This window comes from Salvia hispanica, chromosome 6 (genome assembly GCF_023119035.1).
Source record: "Salvia hispanica cultivar TCC Black 2014 chromosome 6, UniMelb_Shisp_WGS_1.0, whole genome shotgun sequence".
Classification (NCBI taxonomy): Eukaryota; Viridiplantae; Streptophyta; class Magnoliopsida; order Lamiales; family Lamiaceae; genus Salvia; species Salvia hispanica.
The window spans coordinates 25855563-25877984 of NC_062970.1; the positions used below are offsets into that span (position 1 = coordinate 25855563).

The 22422-nt window shown below is 37.9% G+C and overlaps 3 protein-coding genes and 1 non-coding gene across 4 annotated transcripts; 2 read left to right on the plus strand and 2 right to left on the minus strand.

Moving 5' to 3' along the window:
- Positions 1 to 163: 163 nt before the first annotated feature.
- Positions 164 to 1851, minus strand: LOC125197391 (protein SPEAR2). Its single transcript, XM_048096130.1, has 5 exons — positions 1145 to 1851; positions 952 to 1059; positions 740 to 870; positions 558 to 660; positions 164 to 458 (listed from the first exon to the last, which is right to left on the minus strand). The coding sequence occupies exons 1-5, from the start codon at positions 1658 to 1660 to the stop codon at positions 339 to 341; spliced, it is 978 nt and encodes a 325-aa protein (XP_047952087.1). The 5' UTR covers positions 1661 to 1851; the 3' UTR covers positions 164 to 338.
- A 3160-nt stretch (positions 1852 to 5011) lies between these two features.
- Positions 5012 to 5085, plus strand: TRNAI-UAU. The gene has a single exon. It is a non-coding gene; the product is annotated as a tRNA-Ile (tRNA).
- Positions 5086 to 5276: 191 nt separating this feature from the next.
- Positions 5277 to 6954, plus strand: LOC125197392 (protein IQ-DOMAIN 10-like). The gene is made up of 6 exons (XM_048096131.1): positions 5277 to 5383; positions 5703 to 5749; positions 5819 to 5962; positions 6027 to 6257; positions 6353 to 6466; positions 6535 to 6954. The coding sequence occupies exons 2-6, from the start codon at positions 5708 to 5710 to the stop codon at positions 6763 to 6765; spliced, it is 762 nt and encodes a 253-aa protein (XP_047952088.1). The 5' UTR covers positions 5277 to 5383; positions 5703 to 5707; the 3' UTR covers positions 6766 to 6954.
- Positions 6955 to 7487: 533 nt separating this feature from the next.
- Positions 7488 to 9097, minus strand: LOC125197393 (transcription factor TCP4-like; the record flags this gene model as incomplete). The annotated part of the gene is made up of 2 exons (XM_048096132.1): positions 7488 to 7778; positions 7870 to 9097. A coding segment is annotated over one exon (1188 nt), but the record flags the coding sequence as incomplete, so codon positions are not given.
- Positions 9098 to 22422: the final 13325 nt, after the last annotated feature.

A 22422-nucleotide genomic window follows, 5' to 3' on the forward strand; every position in this document is an offset into this window, starting at 1 on the left:
TGATTTTTCTTTTCCCTAGTCTCCAAAGATTTTTCTTTAAATTAGAAATGAAACACTACAGGTGAAGCAAAAGCCTGAAAATATAGCATGAAAAGAGTAGGCAGGCAAATAGTAGGTGGTTGCAACCAAAACAAATAGGCCAAGCAAAGCATCTTGCCTTTTTCCTCATTTCATTTTGGTTTTACAATTAAAGCAGAGACAAATTCAAAACCAGAGACAAATTTCGTGTTTGATAAAACCACAATACAGAGAATTAACAACGAAAAAAAATATGTTCCATAGTAAAGTAAAGTAAAATATATTACACACAATATCAAGAATTGCTGTCCAACCTTCTTCTATAGCTTAAGATTGAGATCAACTGTATGATGATCACCACCCTCTTCTTCTCCATTGCTCTCAAACAGCTTAACCGGGAAGAAGTTAAACGACTCTTTCACCGATCCACTCGACTCAGGCTGCGAAAAACACGAAAACCATGAGTTAAAAAGACTCTACCAAAAGGCAAGAACAACTAGTAAATGAGACGATGAGTTGAGATTGATCGTTGATCGCACCTGGCTGGGATGGGAGGAGGACGGAGGAGCCAACGTTAGGAAATCCCCGTTTAGGGCCTCACCATCTCCGACCACTTCAATTGGCCTACTCCAGTCGCTTCCTCTGAGACGATAAATCAAGAATTAGGACGAGTTTTGACAACATAAAAAAGGACTAATTAATATTAGTATGATTTATGAACCTTATGATGCATTTCTTTCTTGGTTGTGTGTAACCGCTACTATGTAAGACTAAGTCGTGCTGTGGCGCAGGCAAACAAGGAGGCGGGGGGCTTTGTAGAGACAAGGGGTAAGACCTCTTCATTCCAACCATCTACAAACATTATGAATTGGAAACAATGTAACTCAAAATCCAAACATCATTTTCTTGAACCAAAATTAATAGTACTAATACCTTGCCATCCTCTTCCCATTGAGGTGCATAGTTGCTAGGAAGTGAACTTTGGCTTGAAGGGGGCTCCAAATGACAAGTTAGAACTGATGATGGTGAAATGGAATTCACCTGCAATAATTCATAACCACAAAAAAAAAACCATAAACACACACACATTCAACAACAATACATCATGTATGGTAACTTTACTAACCATTGAAGAAGATGGTGGCTGAAAATGGTGTGATCTCTGATGCAAAACCGCGGAAGCGGGGGCCTCATAGGCCACAAAAGGATGATGATGATGGTTGTAGTCACCAGGCCACAACATAGGCCTTAAACCAATCTCCCCATTTGAGACAGAGCAACTATCTTGAAGAATCTCAATGTTGGGGGCAGATTGGGTGTGCCTAAACATTGAATTTGGTGATGGAGGTGGTGGTGAGTTGTGAAAAGGTGCAAGATTTGGCCTTGTAAATTTCTCAACCCCAAAAAAAGCTCCATCACTAAGTGAAGAAGAATTAGCAATCACTTTCTTTTGCTCTTCCTCAATTCTAATCTTTTCAAGCTGAGCCACACCTAATCCTCTCTGAGGCACTTTTTTGGGCTTACTCTTTTTAAACCTACAATTACTCTCACCACCACCACTACCACTACCGCCACCCCGGCCGCCTCCTCCTCCACTGCTGCCACTATAGGTGCACCCAAAAGCATTTTCCTCTTGAGCCATCCTCCCTTGTATCCATGAAAATCAAGAATAAATCTTGGGATTTAAAGGAGTAGTGATGATCATAATTGGCAAGTCATCCTCCATATCCCCTATCAAATTCTTGAGATACCCGAAATCTGTAAAACATAAAATCTGAGGCCTAATTGGAAAGAATTTAAACAACCAAGATTTCCATCCTTTAGATTACACAAAATCTCCGCACTCATGAGGTCAAGATTGCACAACTTTTTCTCATATAGAAACACACCCCTCGCATAATTTCAACAAAGATTGCAACTTTATTATTTCTTCATTTATATATCTCCACACACAACTCAGAAATAAGTAAGTGAGATTTTTGCTCAAAGCTGTCAGATCAGATCACTTATTTCACATAACCGAAACATAAGGAAAACTAAAATTACCTTTAAAACTTTTTTTTTTTTATAATTATTTTTCTTGCTCAAAATTCAAACTTTAAAATGCAAATCTAAGACAATGTTGTGTCTCTCTATCTCAATCAAATTTATCGCCCAAATCCTCGCTCCACTCCTCTTTCCCTTCCTGACCGGATCTCTCTCTTTTTATTTATTTAAATATTTTTTAACTTTTCAACACTTTATTTATAGGAGTTTTGAATTGTGTGACAGTAAAAATGGGATTTTCCCAAACGAGAAAAATGTGTGTGGAGTAAGACAAAGGGCTTGTTTGTAGCTTTTAAGGATATAATTTCTGTCCTTGTCCATGTATTTATGTCAAATGCTTTTTTTTATAAATAAATGAATGAACATATATTTAAAGAAAACTCAAACCCGATACATATGGCTTCAGGCATTTTTCAAAAAATTGGAATCCTACATTTACATTTTTTTTTTTTAAATGCATAATGAAATAAGATCAAATATAAAACAGATAAGACAGAATTTTGATTAAAACTGGGCTACTACTATATTAGCAATTCGAAAAGAAAATTGTTCAACAATAAAACCAAAAAATATTCACCTAATATAGGTATACCGTGGTCCACTAAATTGGGATTATAGCTCAATTTGGCACTGCAACACTACAATTATTTTTATATGTATAAGTCATTTACTCATTTTAATAGATTCTACTACATTTTAAAATCTACTACTGTAAAATCCCAAGTTTTTTTTAAAAAAAATTATAAGTAGTATAGTAAACATTACGCACAGCTGTTGCTAGTTTGAAATTTTGTGTGAAGTATATTACCATTATTGTTCCAAAGTGATATATATGTCTATAAATAATTTAAAAGATCATATGAAGTGAAGAAGATTTAGTACCATAATTAAAAAATTGGGAGGCAGCCGAATTTGATATGTAATGAATTGAAGGTGTGAACCGAATAAAAATAGCAAATAGAATTTGTGTATTAAATTCTGAAATCTTTGGAAATATTGTATGGACCACAGGAAATCGAATTTGTTCGAAAAAAACATTTAAAAGCCAGAAATGGAAAGGTTTGATCCAACTAACACAGACAAAACCGAAAGGCAAAACGAAAAATTAAAAGAGGGGGTGAGAAAAGATTAATTCCTATGAAAATAAAATCTTTCAAATGTTATGGTAATGGATTTGGCTTTCAAGATTGGGTCCACTTTTGCCCTAACTCTCTAACAAACCCCTATCAACACTGCAAGGACGGTGGGCCCACCATGACGCCATCCATATTTTTCACATTTACTATATAGACTATAGTTCATGATGGAGATAAAAAAAATATTACTATTACTACTAAATTATACTCATAAACCCACCTAACTATATCAATTTGTTCAATTCACCACCATTATTCATGTGTAAATTACATATATGTATAGTTAGAGTTAGTATTTTTTCTTGACTATGGAGTCATTTTATTATATATTTTTTTAAAAACAACTAATCTTTTTACCGTATTATTTTCTTTACATTATTGTCTCTTAATTTAATTCATTCAACACAAATACACAATTTTCTTATATATCATGCCAAAAGACATGTCTCTATTACATAATGATGGAGGGAGTAAAATGTTACACTAATCCCATATAGGATTAACAATTTTCGACACGACACGAAAATCCAACACGAATACGCACAAAATTAATGAGTTTGGTTCACTCTAGTCGCATTGGGAGTATTATACTTTAATTTTATTCTCTATGTTCATGTAGATTGAGTTTTTATCATGTGAATTAGGTTAAAAAATTACATTTAATCGTGTACTATTAGATTTTTAATAGGTAAATTATGTATGATCTTGTAATATATATGGTTTTAATTATGTAGAATCAGCTTAGCGTTGCTATCGTGGCGTGTCAACACGTATTATACCGTGTCGTTAACGGGTTCATGTCGAGTATTGGGTCTTATTCAAGTTTGAAGGTATCCAGTCGGGTTTAGAGCATACACAATGGATGCCCCAGTGGTTGCCACATCAGCATGCCCCTTCTTTCTGCAATGGTAGAGCCCTAGTGGTGCCCTATCAATTAAACTCTATTTGCTTTTAATTTTTAATATTATTATTTTTTAATTTTGGTTTTAATTACTAAAATACCAAAATATATTATATTAAACACCACAAACGCTAAAAAAAACTACATTACTTAATTAAAAAAAACTACATTACTAAAATACAAATATATTACTATATTAAACAACACAAATGTCACCGCCTCCGCCGCCAAACATCAGCATATCGTCTCGACACTATAGGGGTTTAGGAATTGACTCGGATCCATTCTTGAAAGTGTGAAAATGAGAAAAGAGAAGAGAAAGTGAGTAGAGTAGAGAGAGTATTGGTGTGTGAAAAATGAATGAGGATTGGACATTTATAGTGGTTTAAATAGGGTTTAAAGAACTTAAAAAATAAAAAATAAATTAAAAACGCAAAAACCGAAGATATCGGGCTCGGGCGCTGGGCTGCAATGGATGCCCGATCAAGCACCCGATGGATCGGGCGCGAGATCGGGATGACCGATCTTTCGGTCATTCCGATCTCGGGTGCCTGCAGTGGATGCCCGAGGACGCCCGAGCCCGATCTCGGGTGATCGGGCGTGAGATCGGGCATTCATTGTGGATGCTCTTATGTTCGAGTTGATAATTTCCTTAACAGATCACATTCGAATTAAACTTTATTGGATTGGATTATAATCAGGTTAACTCGATAATAATGACCCTATCCTCACCGATTTGTCCCTTCATCCCTAATCTCATAGAATATGTGTTTCTATATCCATAAAGATATTGGGAGTGTTATAATTGCATAAGGCTAATGTTGGACTAATATAAAATTTCTAAAGTCATATCTTAATAAACTATTTCTTAAATATAGTCTTTACTATGTGAATTATGATGGGTGGAAAAGGTCCCGTAGCTCAGTTGGTTAGAGCGTTGGTCTTATGAGCCGAAGGTCGCGGCTTCGAGCCCCGCTGGGACCATTATTAAATTCCTATTAGTTTTATTTTTTATTTATCATTTTTTATTTAGCCAAATTGATTTCATTTATAGTTACACGATCACTATTCTTGGGGAATTTAAACCGAAAGAAAGAATTAGCTTAATTATAAAGTTATGATGAGTTGGAGATTGATAGTTGAATCCCATCTTGTGTTTGATGGTTTGATCAAATATCACACTCCCACCACCTCACCTTCTCTTCTGTTGCTTTGTCAATTGCTTATTCACAAATCTCAGATTTGAAGGTTCATGCATTATTCTCTTCCCTAGCTTTATCAGGTAATCAATTTTTTTTCCCATTTTCCTCTGAATTAATTGTGACTATATATTGCAGCCTATGTATATTGGTACTATCAATTGTGATAATGGGCCCTTTTCTCACTGCATATTTATGTTGCTGATTTCATTTACCAAAATAAAAGCTCTTCCAATTTGGTCTCTCTCAAATCTTTTGTTTCTCTACTTGCATTTATTGGGCACTGAAAAAATGAGTCTTGATTGGTTTCTGGGGCTTAATTATTTAGATACTACTAATATTTTCTAGTAATTACACTTTCCACTATATAACATTCATTTTGATTGAATCCTTAAACTGCAGCAGAGATGGGTTGCTTCAAGAACATATTTAGCCTAAACAGGCCAAAGGTAGACTAAATTAACCAAATCTTTGAACATAAATCTTTGGTAATAATCATGCAAAATCTGGTTTTGAAGTTAAATGGGAGGAGAAGCAAGCACTCCATCAGGGAAGGCAGCATTCTCACTAGTGGCGATTCGTGGAAGAAGAAAGGCAACTTCCGGGAGCTAACACGAGACTCTGCAGCTACACGAATTCAGACTGCTTTTCGAGCGTACAAGGTTAGAGTTAGAATCTTGTTCACCGAGATGGAAATTTTCATGGTTGAATCTGGTTTTTGTGTAGGCGAGGAAGGCACTGCGTGGCCTAAAAGGCGTTGATAGATTCAAGGGAGTTGTACGAGGCACTTTTTGTATTGGGAATCAAACAATTTCTGCTCTGAATCACATCCATTTCTGGAGCAGGATTCAGGGGGAGATCCGAGCTCGATGGCTTGGCATGGTGGTTGAGAGCCGGGCGCGTCAGAAAAAGCTCGATAACCAGCTCAAACTAGATGCTAAGCTCCATGAACTAGAGGTATCTGACTAAACAAAGATCCCTATGTTTCTAAAGATATTGAATGTGAAACTGTGAGAGATGTTTAGTTCGGTTTCGTTTGGTTGATTACGCAGGTGGAATGGAGCAGCGGCCCAGAAACCATGGACGATATCCTCAACAGAATACAGCAGAGAGAGGCAGCATCAGCTAAACGAGAACGAACGATGGCTTATGCTTTCTCCCACCAGGCATGTGGATAGATATTTTCAGCTCTTTAAGTCCTTTCTGTTTATTCATTGGGTTTGATTTTTGGCAGTGGAGGGCGAATACGAATCAGTATTTCGGGCAGTCTTACTATGATCTGAGCAAAGAGAGCTGGGGTTGGAGCTGGAAGGAGAGATGGGTGGCTGTCCGGCCATGGGAGAAGCCGTGCCAGACGAGCCCTTCCCCTATCAAGAAAGCCGAGACAAAACAGAAGACAGGTGACGTTAAGGTGGCCCTGCCTCATGCGAGAAAGTCGTCCAAAGTCTCCCAAGAGGAGGCATGAGGGAAGCTAATAATATGATGAAATATTGCTTTTTTGTATAATATTTGAATCTACTGTTGCTTGGATTTATGCAGTTTGTTGGTATACTTTGTATCTATTCTACAGAAAGATCACAATCTCTACTTAATCTGAAAACGAAAGTTTAAATATATAATGAACTCATTTTCTCACTATCTTAACAATAAACAAAACCTACTACTATGAATCAATGTATCTTTTGTCTTTTAGTTGTTGGCTTGGAAGTATTTCAAATGGAATTACCCTAGATTGTAGTTTTGAAATTGATTCAGGGAGAAGTGTTTGAAAAATATGGTGGTAAAAAGGTAGAAATGGTTGAGGTTGAGCCATAAATAAGCAACAACAACCGTGAAGCAGTTGTCAACATCTTGGATTAAATGTTTTGGTGGTGTATTTCCTTTTATTGCATCTGTGGGTTATGTAGAAGAATATTTTCCAGCTAGACTGGGAATTGTTAAGAAGCAGAGGCATTTTGTAGGAGAGGAGAGGGGACCAACATCAAAATTGATGATGCCCAATTTTTGGTAGATCCAAAGGCTATTTCTCCTCCTCCTCCTTCCCTTTCGAATATCGGCTTGGGTTTCGCTTCATCAGTACACGTCATGTGCATAGTGCTCGATGCACTCCACACACCAAAACCGATCCCTACTACTCTACCCGAGCTCTCTAATACACACTATCTAACTAACAATGTGCAAACATCATTAAACAAACATCTTGAATCACATAACAACAGAGAAAGGGATTAAACTAAACAAGGTAGAGTCAGTCAATCCATCAACACAAAGCAAAGGGAGAACAAAACAAAACAAAGCAAAACAATCTGGTGAGGAGCTCAGGTGGCTCATTCAGGCATGGTACATAAAAACAACACACACAATAGTAATAATTCAAGTAGTAGCGAACCGGAAACAACGAGAAACCTGGCTCGTTCTTCGTCTCACGGCCGCGGTTGCCTCGCCATCGAGCCCTCCTCAAACTCCCTCCACCATCACCTACACATATCAATTATCAAATGCCATTTAATTTTACATTGAAATTGAGTTTTTTTTTAATCAACAGAAATGAGAGAGTGAGAGAAGTCACTTGGGGGTTTTGGTGTGGTGAAGGTGAGTAGTGAGAGAGGTCAATGGCGGGAATCGGAGGAGGCAGAGGACGGCTTGTCGGAGTAGCCGTCGTGCTCCTCTTCTTCACCTTGAATCCGTGCAGGGATGTGGAATCCGCCGTAGCCGGAGAAGAAAGGCGGGTGGTGGTCGACGGTTGGGTCGATCCAAGCACGGATTGAAGGCGTGTTACTGGACTGAAGGGGTCCCCTCTGTGAAACTGAAACCATTTGGTGGTTGTGGCCGAGCAGCTGCTGAGGCAGCGGCGGCGGCGGGTTGAAGAAGTATCCAGCGTCGGCGAATCGCTGGAGCCGGCTGAGATCCGCCGCCTGGTCGACCCAATTGCCGCCGTCGAATCCCAATGGGGTGCCGCTAAGCAGGATCTGGCGCGGCGGCGGCGCCTGGGTGTGGTGCAAGATTGGATCTTGGAGTGATTGCAGCGAGAGACGGAGGTCTTGGGTGTGGCTGGGCTCGACGGCGACCGGGAAAAAGGACTTGATGGTGTCGGCGATGGCGTCGGAGTCTAGGGACGGAGGGAGGAAGCTGGAGACTTGATTTTGGGAGGTGGGCGGTTTGGTGGAGGAGCTGGGAGCGGTGGAATTGGGGTGGTTTTGCTTAAAGTCGGAGTCTTGGGAGGGGGCGGCGGCGGCGGTGGGGTGCCAGGAGGGGAGGTGGTCGAGCTCGTCGATGGAGGATTTAGCCTTCTTGATGAGCCAATCCACCGCTTTGCTGGGGCGGTCGTAGCCGAGGCGGTCTTGGACGTCGTAGAATTGGATGGCCGTGTGGGCGGCGAGGCGGACTCGCCGGTCTCTGGGTCCCTTCGCCGTGCAGACTTTGCTGTGGCGGTCTTTCCGGCCGGTGGCGCGGACAATGTGGCCGCCCTGCACCTCCACCACCTCCCCTAACACCCTCTGCTGCTGGCGGCTGCTGCTCTCCCCCACCTTCCCCCGCAATCTCGCATGCTCCTCCTCCTCCGGCGGCGGCGCCCTCTTCCTGGGCTGCTGCGGCGGCGGGGGATTGGAGTCTAGTCGGGCGGCGCCGCCGTAGAGGAGCTGGTTCTGGTGGAAAAGCTGGTGAAATTGCACATTGGAGGAGTGCTCCGCTACATAATTGTGATGTTGTTGCTGTTCTTGATTTGGATTTGGATTTGGAGAAAGATGAAGGTGATGATTCCTCTGAGGATCCAGACTCAGACCCTTGTGTTTTTCCTCTCAGCTTTTGCAATCTTGAGCAATTCCATCACCACCAAAGCCTCTAACCCATCTTCAAACCTTTTGATACAATTCAAGAAATCTGAGAAAAATCAAAACTTTCTTTTCTTTCTTTCTCTCTCTCTATGCTATAAGAGGGCTGGATGGCAGGGAAGAGGGTGGCAGTGTTTGGGTCTGAAAGGAGATTAAAGATCTCTGTGATATTAACACTGCTGTTTTTGTACAGTCTACACAAAACACATATACCAACTTAACCAACATAAAATAAAATGAAAAGATCATATTTTTATTATTATTACAATTCATTCATGGCTACTTGTTTCAAAATTTCCCACTCAATTCCACTCTGTCCCATACCATTGGGTGGTTTCCAAGATTTTCCCCCTTTTCCTTTTTCATTTTCTTTTACTGAATTAGGTTAGAACCCTAATTTTTTAATTTGTGTGCGTGTTTGTGTGTGAAGGGTTAGATTAGAATATAGATCCCTCCAAAATGGCACCACAACCCCTCCCTTTTTGAAAGCGACCTCTTACTACAGCTTTACTTGTTTTCTTTATAATTTTTCCTTTCTCTCTCCCTTGCTTCGCATAAAAGAAACAACACTATTTTCCCCTCAAATATCTTCCTCCCAAACTGCCTTTTTCTTGAGCTATATTGGCATCATCCGTCTTTAATTTTCGTCTCACTTTTTCCTTTTTTCATGATCCCTTCTTCCGTGGTGCATAATCTCATTTTGACTTAGCACAATTTTAATTTTATAATAAAATATGAATATAAATTAAGTAAATGGTGGATCCCTTAATTAAAATGAAAAAAATAAAAATAAATGAGACTTTAAATTACACATCTCAAAATAGCCAAAATAAAACATTATTTTAGGGAGTAGATTGGGAAAAAAAAAAAAATTTCAATTTATAAGTTGCACTAATTTTAAAAAGTGGGGTACGTTGATATTTCATGATTTTGAATTTTTGTAGTGTGGGGAGTCGAGAAAATTAATTTGATATGGAAATTGTGGAGCTATGTTGTGTTAGCATCTTGACTTTATTGTTGGCATCTTGGACAGGCATGTCCGCTTTTTTCAGTCACAGTACAATCATTTTCAGTAAAACCAGTGTACTTATGATCGATAAATTTCTTTCAACATTTCCTACTAAATGATTTTTATTATTGTAAACGAATTTTCAAATTTTTAGACCTTTCCTATTGTCTTTTTAAAAACACCTCACTTTTATATTTAAACTATGGTCAGGTGCAAAAGTCTTTGTGTCCTTGTAGAACATCGTGTGAGCCATGCTACAAATATCGTCCCTAACTTGAACCACTCGACCAATTCTTTTGTAGATTATCGACTATTCTTCATAATTTTGGCAACGTTGTCTGGACATGAGCCCAATGTTTCTGAAGATGGTCTCCTTTTTTTTTTTTGCATTGTAAATGGAAGCAATTTTCTCTCAAAATACTCAGATCATATATGTTGATTCTCTATCATCAGATCATCAGAAACATGAGTACATCGTAAGCACATTCATCTCCTTTTGATTGTACATTTTTCGTTCTTTGAATCGAACTTTGTCCTTGCCCATCCTAGCCGCTTTCGAAGCAGATCCAACTTTTGGAGTAGATGGTTGCATCGGATGTGATAGAACCACATTTAAGGTTTGTAGCCATCTACATGTATTCCGCACCCGTGAGTATCTGGTGTGCCTATTTGTGTGCCATTTGCATTTGCGCCATGTTCCAAGTACTGTAATCTTGGATCCTAGCCCAGAGTACGAGCATATGTGACAATATTCGTCTCCGTATTCGGATTGAGTGGCCTCTGACACCCGAATTCATTTTAAATGAATAAAGGAAAACCGAGAAAGAATATTTGAGAGGTGTGAAAATGATTACTTCCTTCATCCGTAAGTACTTGTCACTAGTTTCATTTTCTATTCGTCCGACTATAATTGTCAAACCTATTTTTTACTACTTTTGGTAATTGATTAATCATATTTAGTGTATTGGTTACTGGTCAGTTTGACCGGCTTTCACGGGTATTATGCACCAAAAAGTTGCTAAGTTTGCAGGAAAAGAGAGGAAATGATGACGAAGAGGTGTCGAGAGGAAAACATGGGAAAATGGAGATCTATATTCTAAGAGGTGTCGAGAGGAAAACATGCAAAAATGGAGAAAAGTGGCCCAAACTGACTAGAAGGAGACACAAGTAAGAGGTCAGCCAAGAGGAAGGACGGGCTTCGAATAGAAAGCTTTTTTGGATGCCACATATGTCAAACCAGAGAAGATCAACCCTAGGGATTGAAGTGGAGCCGCACTATAAATAGAAGAAATGAAAATGAAGAAAGGGTTCTCTCCATGCTTTAGGAGACTCTATATTAAGGCTTTCAATATTAAGTTCGGAGTTCTCTTAGATAGCTTAGTATGTGCTCAACTCGCCACCACTTTACCTCTGATTTTTTGTCGTTGTTCAACCCGCATCAAGTCAGTTTGCCTCAAGCCAGTATGACGATATCTCGTCGTAAATGAGTTAATCAATGAACCCCACTTTTAAATTTCCTATTTATCGCCAAATGGCGTAATATATTATACTCTCCCTCCATCCCACACGGATATGCACTTTTGGTTTGACACAAATTTTAATGCATATTGGCAACGTAAGAGAGAGGTAGAATTTTTTTTTAATTAAAGTATTGTTAGTGGAGAATGAGTCTCACCTCATTAGAGAGAAAATAATTTCCAAAATTAGAAAGTGAACATTCTTATGGAATTGACAAAAAAAAAAAAAAGAGTGCCTATTCTTGTAAGACGCAGGGATTAGTATTTATTTGCTTTTGCAGGGTTTCTTTCTTGCAATATACGCTTTTAAATTCTCAAAAATTGCTTCATACACTAACCATCATCTTCAACTTTCATTACTGAGTCAGTTGGTTTGACATATACAAACTTGTTACGATTTTGATTTTTACATGATTTTTAAATAAGATGTTTAATGTATAACTACTCTTAAATGTATAATTAAAGATCACACAAATTTAATTTACTATAACAACGATTTTAGTTCATTATAAAAGCAATTTAATTCACTATAATTTACAGTTAAGTATTTACTCCATGAAATATTTAATTCACTCTATATTCTAAAATTATATAGTGAACTAAAAAACTTTTATAATAAATTAAATCATTCTTATAATTAATTAAATTCACATTCTCTAACTATACATTTAAACGGTTGTTAAACTATATCAATACTTTTGTTTTAAATATACTGATTTTAAGATTGGAATTGTCGTATACACGCCATCCTGGCTTCGGGCATACTTTTATTGCATAGTTTTGTGTTTCAACTAATTCATTTATTTTCAAGTTGTTTTGATTTTATAAAAAAATGAAATTATGAAAAAAATTAACAAAATATAAGTATAACAAATGTTTGAAAACAAGATTTGTAGGGATTTCAATCGGGCCAACTTTCTCAGATTCAGGCCAATTTGTTCGGATTGTCAAGTTATTGACGTGGACTTTTCCGGTTATAATTTTTCAATCCTAACCCTAATCCTTTTGATTTCGAGACTACCCGCCGGGCTAATCGGGCCAAAGAAAATTTGACATTAATTTGTTTCTAATTTTTGTTTCATTAAAACTTAGAATTCATTTCCACTACTTCATATAATAAAGTAATTGATCTACTTAATCTTCTTTATCTTGTAAACAATACAATTATTGTACTCCCTCCGTCCCATGCTACTTGCACATTTTTCTTTTTGGGTCGTAAATTAAGAATTGAGTAATTAGTGTAAATAAATTAATAATTTAAATGAAATAAGGGAACACTTTATAAGAGACACTTAATTAACTCTAATACTCCCTCCGTCCCAAGGAAGATGACACTTTCCTTGGGCAGCATGAGAATTTAGAGCATCTCCACCGGCGGACGTCCCGGTAGGACGTCGCGGAAGTCCGACCGGACGTCCACCATTGAGAAGGAAAACGTCAGACACGGACGTCCCGTGAGGACGTCGGATATCCGCGCGACGGGCGGGCGGACGTCCGCCATTGTGGCGAGGGTCAGACGTCCGACTTAAAATTTAATTTTTTTTAAACTCTATAAATACGGCTCGTTGAACTTCATTTCATTCACACCACTTGTGTTGACAAGTTTCTCTCTCTAAACTCTATTTTCAAGTATATCTAGAATGGCTAGTAGTCGTGCGGGTGATAAACTCGTAGTTTAGCAAGTGTTTAGGATAGTTAACAGTGCAGATTTCAGTGTTTTATAGCACATTACTTGAGTTTTCATCTATGATCCCTTATTTTAGTGTTCTGATAAGTTTGTCGAGTTTTTGTAGTCACAGCAGGTGGAAACGGACGAAAACGGCACCAAAAACCGTAGGTCGGGCGTTTCAGTGCACAAGACCGGGCGTTCTGTTGAAGGAAGCCGGGCGTTTGGCCCCTCAGGCCGGGCGTATCCACTGTGGCCGTGCGTTTTGTGTAATGTCGCGATTCAAGAAAAACGCCCCGTCGGGCGTTTTGTTACTTAAAATCGCCCGGCCGGGCGATTTACTCGTATGCTAATTTTCTTCTATTTTTCGCCCCGGGTATAAATAGGACCTAGGGTTCGACTCCAGTATACTTTCCACACGCCCCAGAAGTAGTTTCCACGTTTAAGAGCAGATTGAAGTGATGAAGAGTCCGATTCATCAACAAGTTTGAAGACGAAGACGATTTGTCCATTCAATTCACCTTTGGGAGTATCTTTATTAGTTTTCCTATGTTCAATTCACTTCCTATGGATTTCTCTTGTGGATTTGTGTTGAATACGAGTAGCTAAATCTATTGTAGAGTTTTGGTGAAGACTACAATGAATGCTTTTGAGTAATTCAAGGACTTTTGATTACCTTTGCTCTTGTGATTTCTTTGTTTCATTCTTGTGGTTTTTCAATCCAATTGCTTAGCTAGTTTTGAGTAATCGAGAGATACTTAATTATGATTGATAAAAGAATGAACAACACCTAGATAATTTGCATTCGAGAGAAGGAATTCTAGAGTGAGGGCTTGAGCCTTTCGTTTTAAGGAGTTAATTGTGACGTATTAGAAGGAGACTTCAATATTAATGATTAATCAACAGGTTAAGTGCACTCGAGAGAGGGTTTAGTCTAGACTAGCGGCTTTCCTAGTGATCCTAGAGACTTCAATTGGGTAATCGAAGTTGTTGAATATTCACATTTATGTTTAATTGTTTTTCAAAACCAAAACCAACATTTCCGGATTCTCTAGATAGTAGTCAAAATCGGTTCGTGGTACTTAAGTTGCACAATTTGTCTCCGTGGATACGATACTCGTACTTGTTTATTGCTACACTAGCTCCGTACACTTGTGGGTAATTCTCGTGTTTAAAATAAATCAAGTCAGCGGGTGGTAGTGGCGGGGGCGCTAGTGATAGTGATAGTGAGAATGAATTGGATGTCGTTGTGGAAGGGGCGATTGATCGATTGCTACGGCAGAGGCAGCAGCGGCGGCAGCAGGCGGCGGTACCTCGGCCGATCCATCAGCGACATCATGTACCCCGGGACCACATTGCTGCACATATTCGGTTGTATCAGGACTACTTCGCTCCGCAGCCGCGTTTTGGGGATGCCTTATTCCGGCGACGTTTTAGGATACATCGTCCGCTGTTTATGCATATCGTGGGTGCTTTAGAGAGAAGATACGAGTATTTCAGGATCGGGGAGGATGCGTCTGGCAAACCCGGACGCACGCCCTTACAGTAGTGCACTGCCGCAATCAGGCAACTGGCGTACGGAGGCCCGACCGACATGTTCGACGAGTACCTCCACATTGGCGAGTCGTCAGCCGCCGAGTGTCTGCAGAATTTTTGCGCGGGCGTTAGAGAGATATTCGGGGATCACTATCTTCGGAGTCCGAGCCCCGAAGACTGCCAGCAGCTGATAAATATGCACGGGTCGGTGCACGGGTTGTCCGGGATGTTGGGCAGCATAGATTGTGTGCATTGGGAATGGAATAACTGCCCCGCCGCCTGGAAGGGGATACACACTTCCGGCTTCAAAGCCAAGCATCCCACGATGATCCTTGAAGCTGTAGCTGACTACGGCTATGGATATGGCATGCTTATTTTGGATTCGCCGGGTCGAACAACGACATCAACGTCCTCCAGTCGTCGCCCCTTGTTCAACGATCAGTGCAATGGCGTTGGTCCCGCCATCAGTTTCGTCGCCAACGGAAACCAACACAATATGGGATACTATTTGGCGGATGGGATATACCCAAACTGGCCCGTCTTTGTGAAGACGATCAAGCATGCGGTCGGACAAAAGAAGTCCTACTTTGCAAGCCGTCAGGAGGCAGCGCGCAAGGATGTTGAGCGGGCATTTGGTGTGCTCCAGAGTCGATGGGAGATGGTGAAGGGTCCTTTACGGATGTGGTATATTCCCCACATCGGCGACATCATGTACGCATGTATCATTTTGCACAACATGATTGTCGAAAGTGAAGGTGACGAAATGACTCAGTGGACCAACAAAGATGATACGGGTGTCGGTCCAAGCCACGACGTGGCCAGCGCGAATGTGAACATGGGGGTACCTCATGGAGAGGTTGAGCGGTTGCGCGCATTTGCCAACATGCGGCAAAGAGATGCCCATATTCGACTTCAGGAGGATATCATCGAAGAAGTTTGGACGCGGAGGGATGGACGTTGATGTGGTTAATTTTTTTTATTGACTATATAATTTTTTTTTTGAATAATATATATTTTTTTTAATGAAATATTCGCATTTCCCTGTTCGTATTCGTGTCGAAATTTTAATTCCGTAAATTTTAATTCCATAAATTGAATAATTGTGAATTTAATTTTATTGCGGGATGTCCTAGTGGAAGTCCAAGTGGGAAGTCCTAGTGCAGGGGAAGTCCTAGTGATGTGGCAGTGGGATGAGAAGTCCTGGTGATGACGTGGCAGGAAGTTTTTGTGGGAAGTCCGCCACCGGAGATGCTCTTAGGCAATTTTATTTTATGTGTGAAGTGGAGAGAGGAAAGTAAGAGATAGAGAATAAAGTAGAGAGAAAAACGTTTCCATTTTTAGCAATAAGTCATCTTGGTTAAGACAAAAAAAAAATGGATCATCTTCAGTGGGACAAAGAGAGTATTATAAGTAATTAAAATATAAATAGTGCAAGTAGTTTCGAAAAGAGCCGAAAATGTAAAGAGCAAATAACATATGAGGAAGAATAATTTTAAATATAATCTCATGACCTTTGGAAAAGAATAATTTCAAAGCTAATGTATTCTAAAAAGTATAATCATATATTTAAGTCAACAAACTCTTGTGTCTTCATTAAGATTTCTAAAAAAAATTTTATATTGAAATGTTATATACATAAAATTTATGAAAGGAAGAACTAATGAAATTATGAAAGTAGGATCTATATTGAAAACACATTTTAAATTTGTTACTATATTAATTGGAAAGTGTAACCCCATCTGGCCGACCCGCAATCCTATCGGGTTAGCCCGCCTAACAGGTCAACCCATTCGGACTAGCTCATATAGCCCGTTTTATATCCGGGTTGCAAAAATATAGCTCTAAGCCTCTAACCATAATATTTTATTGAATTATTTGGATCGACTTGCAGATTTCGAGTTACATTGATATCCCTATTTGTAAGTATGTGCAAAATCAACCACATTCGTGTTATCGTGTTTTTTGAACTAATTAACTAAATATTGTGAGTACTAATAAAGATTTCTTTGATTATAAAAATAATTGAGGTTTGTCTCATCATTTAACTCACACGTGAATTGAAAACACAACCACCAACTTCAGCCACAATGAATTTGAGACTCTGGGGTCAGTCTCATACCAAAGAATCATTGAAATTGTCAAATGTTGAAAACTTTGGCCTCAAAAATTGATCATAAAAGATGAAATCATATAGGAGCATTACTATTTCAGTTTTTCATCCGTCCGCATAAAGTGAAACCTATTTTTTTTGACATAAAATTTTATGTATTTTATAAATTTAGTGAAAGAAAATAAAGTAAAGATAATAATTTTTTATTTTAAAAGATATACTATTTCACCATAACCATATGTGTCTACCATTTGAAAAATATACTATTTCACCATAATCATTTTAAAATGGATATCCAAAAAGAAATAAATCATTCTAAATGTTACGAAGGTACTGAAAAGGGTATTTCACCATAACCATATGTGTCTACCATTATAGCAGCCAGTTTTATTCTCATTTTGAGTTTTAGGAGACAATCAACCTACATATTTGCATGCTTTACCTTATCATTTTTATATAATATATTATCCGTACAATATTTCAACCATCGAACTTCAAAAATTGAGGATTTCCATGATTTTGAGCGTTGCACTATAGTTGGATCTATAATCATTCTGTGAATTTTAATTATTTTATTTCTCTTTTTGGAACATGCTTAACACCGTACAAATCATTATAGAAGTACTTCAAATTAAATAAGTGGACTACTAGAAGAACTATTGGATGTGCTCTCTCCAGTCCAGTTAAGAAGACACTTTTCTTTTACACGTATTTTAGAAAAATGATACTAATAAATAGTTAAAGTGGAGAGAAATAAAATAATAGAGTGAATAATATGGAGGAGAATCTCTTCTACATTATTCTCTCTCCTACTTTAATTTCTCTTCACTTTAACTATTTATTAGCATGATTTTTTCAAAACAAGTGCGAAAAAGAAATATGTCATCTTAGCTAGGACAGATGGAGTATTACATACTCCCTCCGTCCCACAAAAGATGTCATACTTGTGGGACGACACGAGATTTTAGGAGGTTTTGTTTTGTGTGTTAAATGGAGAGAGAAAATATAATTTTTATATTCATGTGAGAGAGAACTTTTTCCAAAAAGGAAATGTGACATCTTTTGTGGGACAAACTAAAAAGGAAAGTGTGACATCTTTTGTGGGACAGAGAGAGTAGTATTTCTACGAATCATTATCGAAGAACTTTATATTATGGACTCGTTTTAATTGCAATATATGTGAATTATGATCATATAATATACTGTATATATTTTACATTTTCGTATTTTTAACATACTAGTGTTAACCCACGTGCGATGCACGACGAAATATGTTTTCGTCATACAGTTTTAAATCGTTAATTGGTTAAATAAAATAAGAAATAATATAACTATATAATATTTAAAAATAAAAAATTATACTATATAATAATAATTCAATAAATATATGCTCCCCAATTCATTTTACACCTAAAGACATAAAATTAAACATATTTGAAATGGAATCAAGACAAACACAATTATTTGGACAACAATAAAGAGACTATATCAAGTATTGACACTTTTGGAAAATATGTTTAAACAATCCTTCATATTTCTCTACTAAATATAATGTAAATCACACTATTAATAAAATAAAAATCGGAAACTCATAATATTCAAAACGTCAAAATTATGACCATAAAAAAAATTCTAATGATAAACTACACAAAAAACATGACATTAATTGGTTGAATTAACACCATTATATTAATGAATTGATCAACTCGATTTTGATAGGTTTAATTATCTCACTGCAAATATACATATATATTATGCACCACTTATTAATTCATCATAAGTGATAAAAATATTATTTTTTGTGTAACACCACTTAATATAATTATAGCGCCAGTGATAATATAAATATACAAAAATAATAAATTGTGTAAATATGAAGATAAATATTATGCATATTTCAAGTTAAGGATGTTACAATTCTTCTATCTATAAGAATTGTAAGAAATATTAAGTTAAAATTCTTGAACCATATACACGCGGTACTCTAACTATTGTAATCAAAGAAAATAAAAACAACAACAAATGAAATGGAAACTACATTCAAAATTATAAAATAAACCGAACCATAAATCTAGTCGAGAAAAACCCTCTTTCCGCAAGACAAATTACATCACGGTTAGTGCTCCTCGAATTGACGTATTATCCCCAAAGACAAAATGACTTCCTCCTAACGTATATAACATCTCAAACCCGCTAGGCACCGATGAACTTGATGGAGCTCCAAAAATTGAGCAATAAAATGTTCCTAAAATATACAATAAAATGTTGAGAGCATGAGAGAGAATGGAGAATGCTTTTGTTGGTGTGTAATTCATCAACAACTCTATGCCTTTTATTAAATGGTTATTATCTTATATAAAAATTTATAACTGCTTACTCATTATATTGCTTTAAAAATTAGTCAAAGAATTTAATAGTAGTTTTTATTTATTGGATTTACATCCTTTGCAAAAAATAATTATTCAAATCCTCCCAAAATGCATTTTATATATGTATAGATATGTTAAGTTTTCTGAAGTAGCTTAAGAGTTTAATGGTCAGCGAAAGAGTGTTCAAGATTAATAAAGAAAATCCTCGATCCAGAAAATCCTCTAGACACTCAGTCTAGGAATTCAGAGAACCTTGAGCTACCTGTCATTGGGCACACAATCGCTTCCTTAACTCCCCCTTCAAAAACCCTCAACCCGCTTTAGCTAAGAAAATTAGTACAGGGAAGCAGAGATCGAATCTACAGAGATGAATGCGTAAGTAAACATGTTCAAAGACCCGGAAACTATTTTTGGCTGCCGCCACGCAATTTTTGGGGTTGAGATTTACTTCCTAGACTTGGGAATTTAAAGAACTTATCCTAACAGCTAGATCTAGACGGGATCCTTTAAGCATGTATAAACCAGAAATGAGCAGGTCAATTACTAGACCGAGCGAACAACTTCCTAAATTAACCTAGACTTGGGAAAAATTAAACGTGGGGACCATTCCCTAAAACGGCAGAGTACGACTGAAAAAGCTGCAAAATAACTAACCTAAGGACTAACTAACAGCGACACCATCTTCTCCAACTTTTATCATGAAACAACCAGTGAAAAACAGAGCAAAACGAAGTTCGAAGCAAAGTGAACGAAATTAAACCGATAGAAACGAAGAACGGGTAAAACTAAAGCAGATCTACGACTACTAGACGAGGAAAAACAAGAATGCAAAACTTAAACAACAAAATCAAGCGAAAACAAGCAGATCCATCCACGGGACGCTTAATCCACTCCGGATTCAAGCCATCCACAACAATCAAACATCATTTCCATCTCCGATCCTCACAAGTTTACGTAGATTCAACCGATCAACAACAAATTCAACCGATCAACAACAAATTCCTCAAAATCCAACTCCAAACTCAAATCAACCAACAATAATCAGCAAATCAAACCAACAACACCACAATAAGATAAGCGAAACAAAAGTAGTGATATCCATTGCAAAATACTAAGTATTCAACGATAGTAACTAAACAGAGCCGAGCCTCGAACAGCGAGGACTCGGAAAATACGAAAGTAAACAGGAAAGCAAAAGATAATTGTTTCTTCGCCTCCGTAGAGACGGTGTTGCCCCACAATCAAACTGAAACGTGAACCCCCGCACCAATTCCCCGTGATAGTGTGTGTAGAGAAGTGGATAGAGCCGAAAAGTCATGATCCTTTATGTTAAGCACATGCTCTTATTTATAGTGGATAGAGCTTCTAGACTGTTCCTGTGATCTCCATTTTACCCTCCAATTTGATGCTCTTCAGTCTAGTGGCTCTTCCTTTTTCCGCTCATTTTTCCTGCTAGCTTCTTCTCCTCGGCAATCTTCATCTTCTTCCTGGGGCTAGCGATTTCTCTACACACCTGGCTTACAAAACCTTGTTAGACCCATGAAATCACATAATTTTATTCCATAATCAATGCATGAAATTAGCCTTATCAAACTGTTCACACTTAAAACATACTTGTCCTCAAGTATAAAGACAAGAAAAAGAGAAATAAGGCGAATTTCAATGCATGGATATTCCCTGACCAAAGAAAACTCCTAGACCTAGACACTAACCTACGAAAGAAAAAGGAAAAGAAAAACAACACTTAAGAAAATAAAACACATAGGCATGAACTAGTTCAAATTTTCAAAGCATTCGTCCGCACAAGCTTAAGGTCGATCAAATAGTCTAAACACTCCAATTCCTCCCCTTCCCTTTATCTACCTAGTCGGTTTGTCAGCTTGTCAAGATGGCCTATAGCTTGCTAATTGTTGGATTCGCTCGATCACTCATTCCTCACCAGGGATGTTAGGATCGATTGCTCTTAGTTAGCTCCTGCTACTGATGCTTCGGGTTATGAGAATTTCTCCTTCTATCCTCCTTTCCTATTTTTTTTCTCTTTTTCCCCTGGACTTCGTCCTGCTTATACCTCATCTTTTCCCGGACTTCGTCTAGCTTATACCTCCAGATTATTTTTATTATTATTTATTTATTTTTAATTTTTTCCTCTGGACTTTGTCCAGCTTATACCTCCAGGTTTGCAACCCCCTTTTTTTTTTTTTTTTTTTATCTCCTTTCTAAATTCTTCTCCCTAAGCATCAGGTAGCAGCCCCTTTTATAATGTTAGCACTCAATGTTAAGGCTTTTAACTCACATCAGTAGTGGGGCTTCACAATTAGGTCAGCTAAGGCACCTTCTATCGTTCTTGCCTTCTCCAAACCGATTTCATTCTTTTAAAAGGAGAGACCTCAAAGTTGCGTGCATCCTATTCTCAATTACTTTTACTAAGGGAATCTTGCCTTATTATTATCACCAGTTCATGCTAACACATAGATCCTAAAAAAAACTAATTCCTAGACTTAAAGACTCTAACACATGCTGAGCACACACTGCACTGACTCTCCCACCCCCTCCCACTTCACTCCAACTTGTTCCCAAGCTATCCTAGTGAAGGGGAAAAATGAGGGAGTTGGTGCACACAATAAAAAAAAAAAACAATAAAACTTCTCACACTTAGACCGAACAACGGGCTAAGTGGGAGAAAACAAAGACATAAAACATGAAATAACATGCAGAATCTAAACAACAACTTCTCATACTTAGACCAAGAATTGGGCTAAGTGGGAGATAACCACCTTATCACAGAGACAAGAAAAACATGCCGAATGAAACACACAAACTTCTCACACTTAGACCAAAGATTGGGCTAAGTGGGAGAACACACAGGAAAACAATTACACATGCTCAGCACAAGCAACATGGATATATAAAAAAATAAAATGAAATGACTCAAATATAAAATTTACTTGGTCAACTGGGGGAATTCAATTTTGGGTCCGGCTCCCTTGGGAGACAGACTTAGGTGATACGTTGGGGCGGTTCACCTTCACTTTCTTCTTCGTCGGCGACACCGGCACTTCCTCTTTAGACATTACAGGGGGTTTTG

Excerpts from the sequence above, each read along its gene's own strand:
- LOC125197391 (XM_048096130.1), bottom strand. The coding sequence starts at position 1,660 with ATGGCTCAAGAGGAAAATGCTTTTGGGTGCACCTATAGTGGCAGCAGT. Across the intron at positions 871-951 it reads AATGGGAAGAGGATGGCAAG|ATGGTTGGAATGAAGAGGTC; the intron begins GTATTAGTACTA and ends TAATGTTTGTAG. Across the intron at positions 459-557 it reads CCTCCTCCCATCCCAGCCAG|CCTGAGTCGAGTGGATCGGT; the intron begins GTGCGATCAACG and ends TGTTTTTCGCAG.
- LOC125197392 (XM_048096131.1), top strand. The coding sequence starts at position 5,708 with ATGGGTTGCTTCAAGAACATATTTAGCCTAAACAGGCCAAAG. Across the intron at positions 5,750-5,818 it reads TTAGCCTAAACAGGCCAAAG|TTAAATGGGAGGAGAAGCAA; the intron begins GTAGACTAAATT and ends CTGGTTTTGAAG. Across the intron at positions 6,258-6,352 it reads CTAAGCTCCATGAACTAGAG|GTGGAATGGAGCAGCGGCCC; the intron begins GTATCTGACTAA and ends TTGATTACGCAG.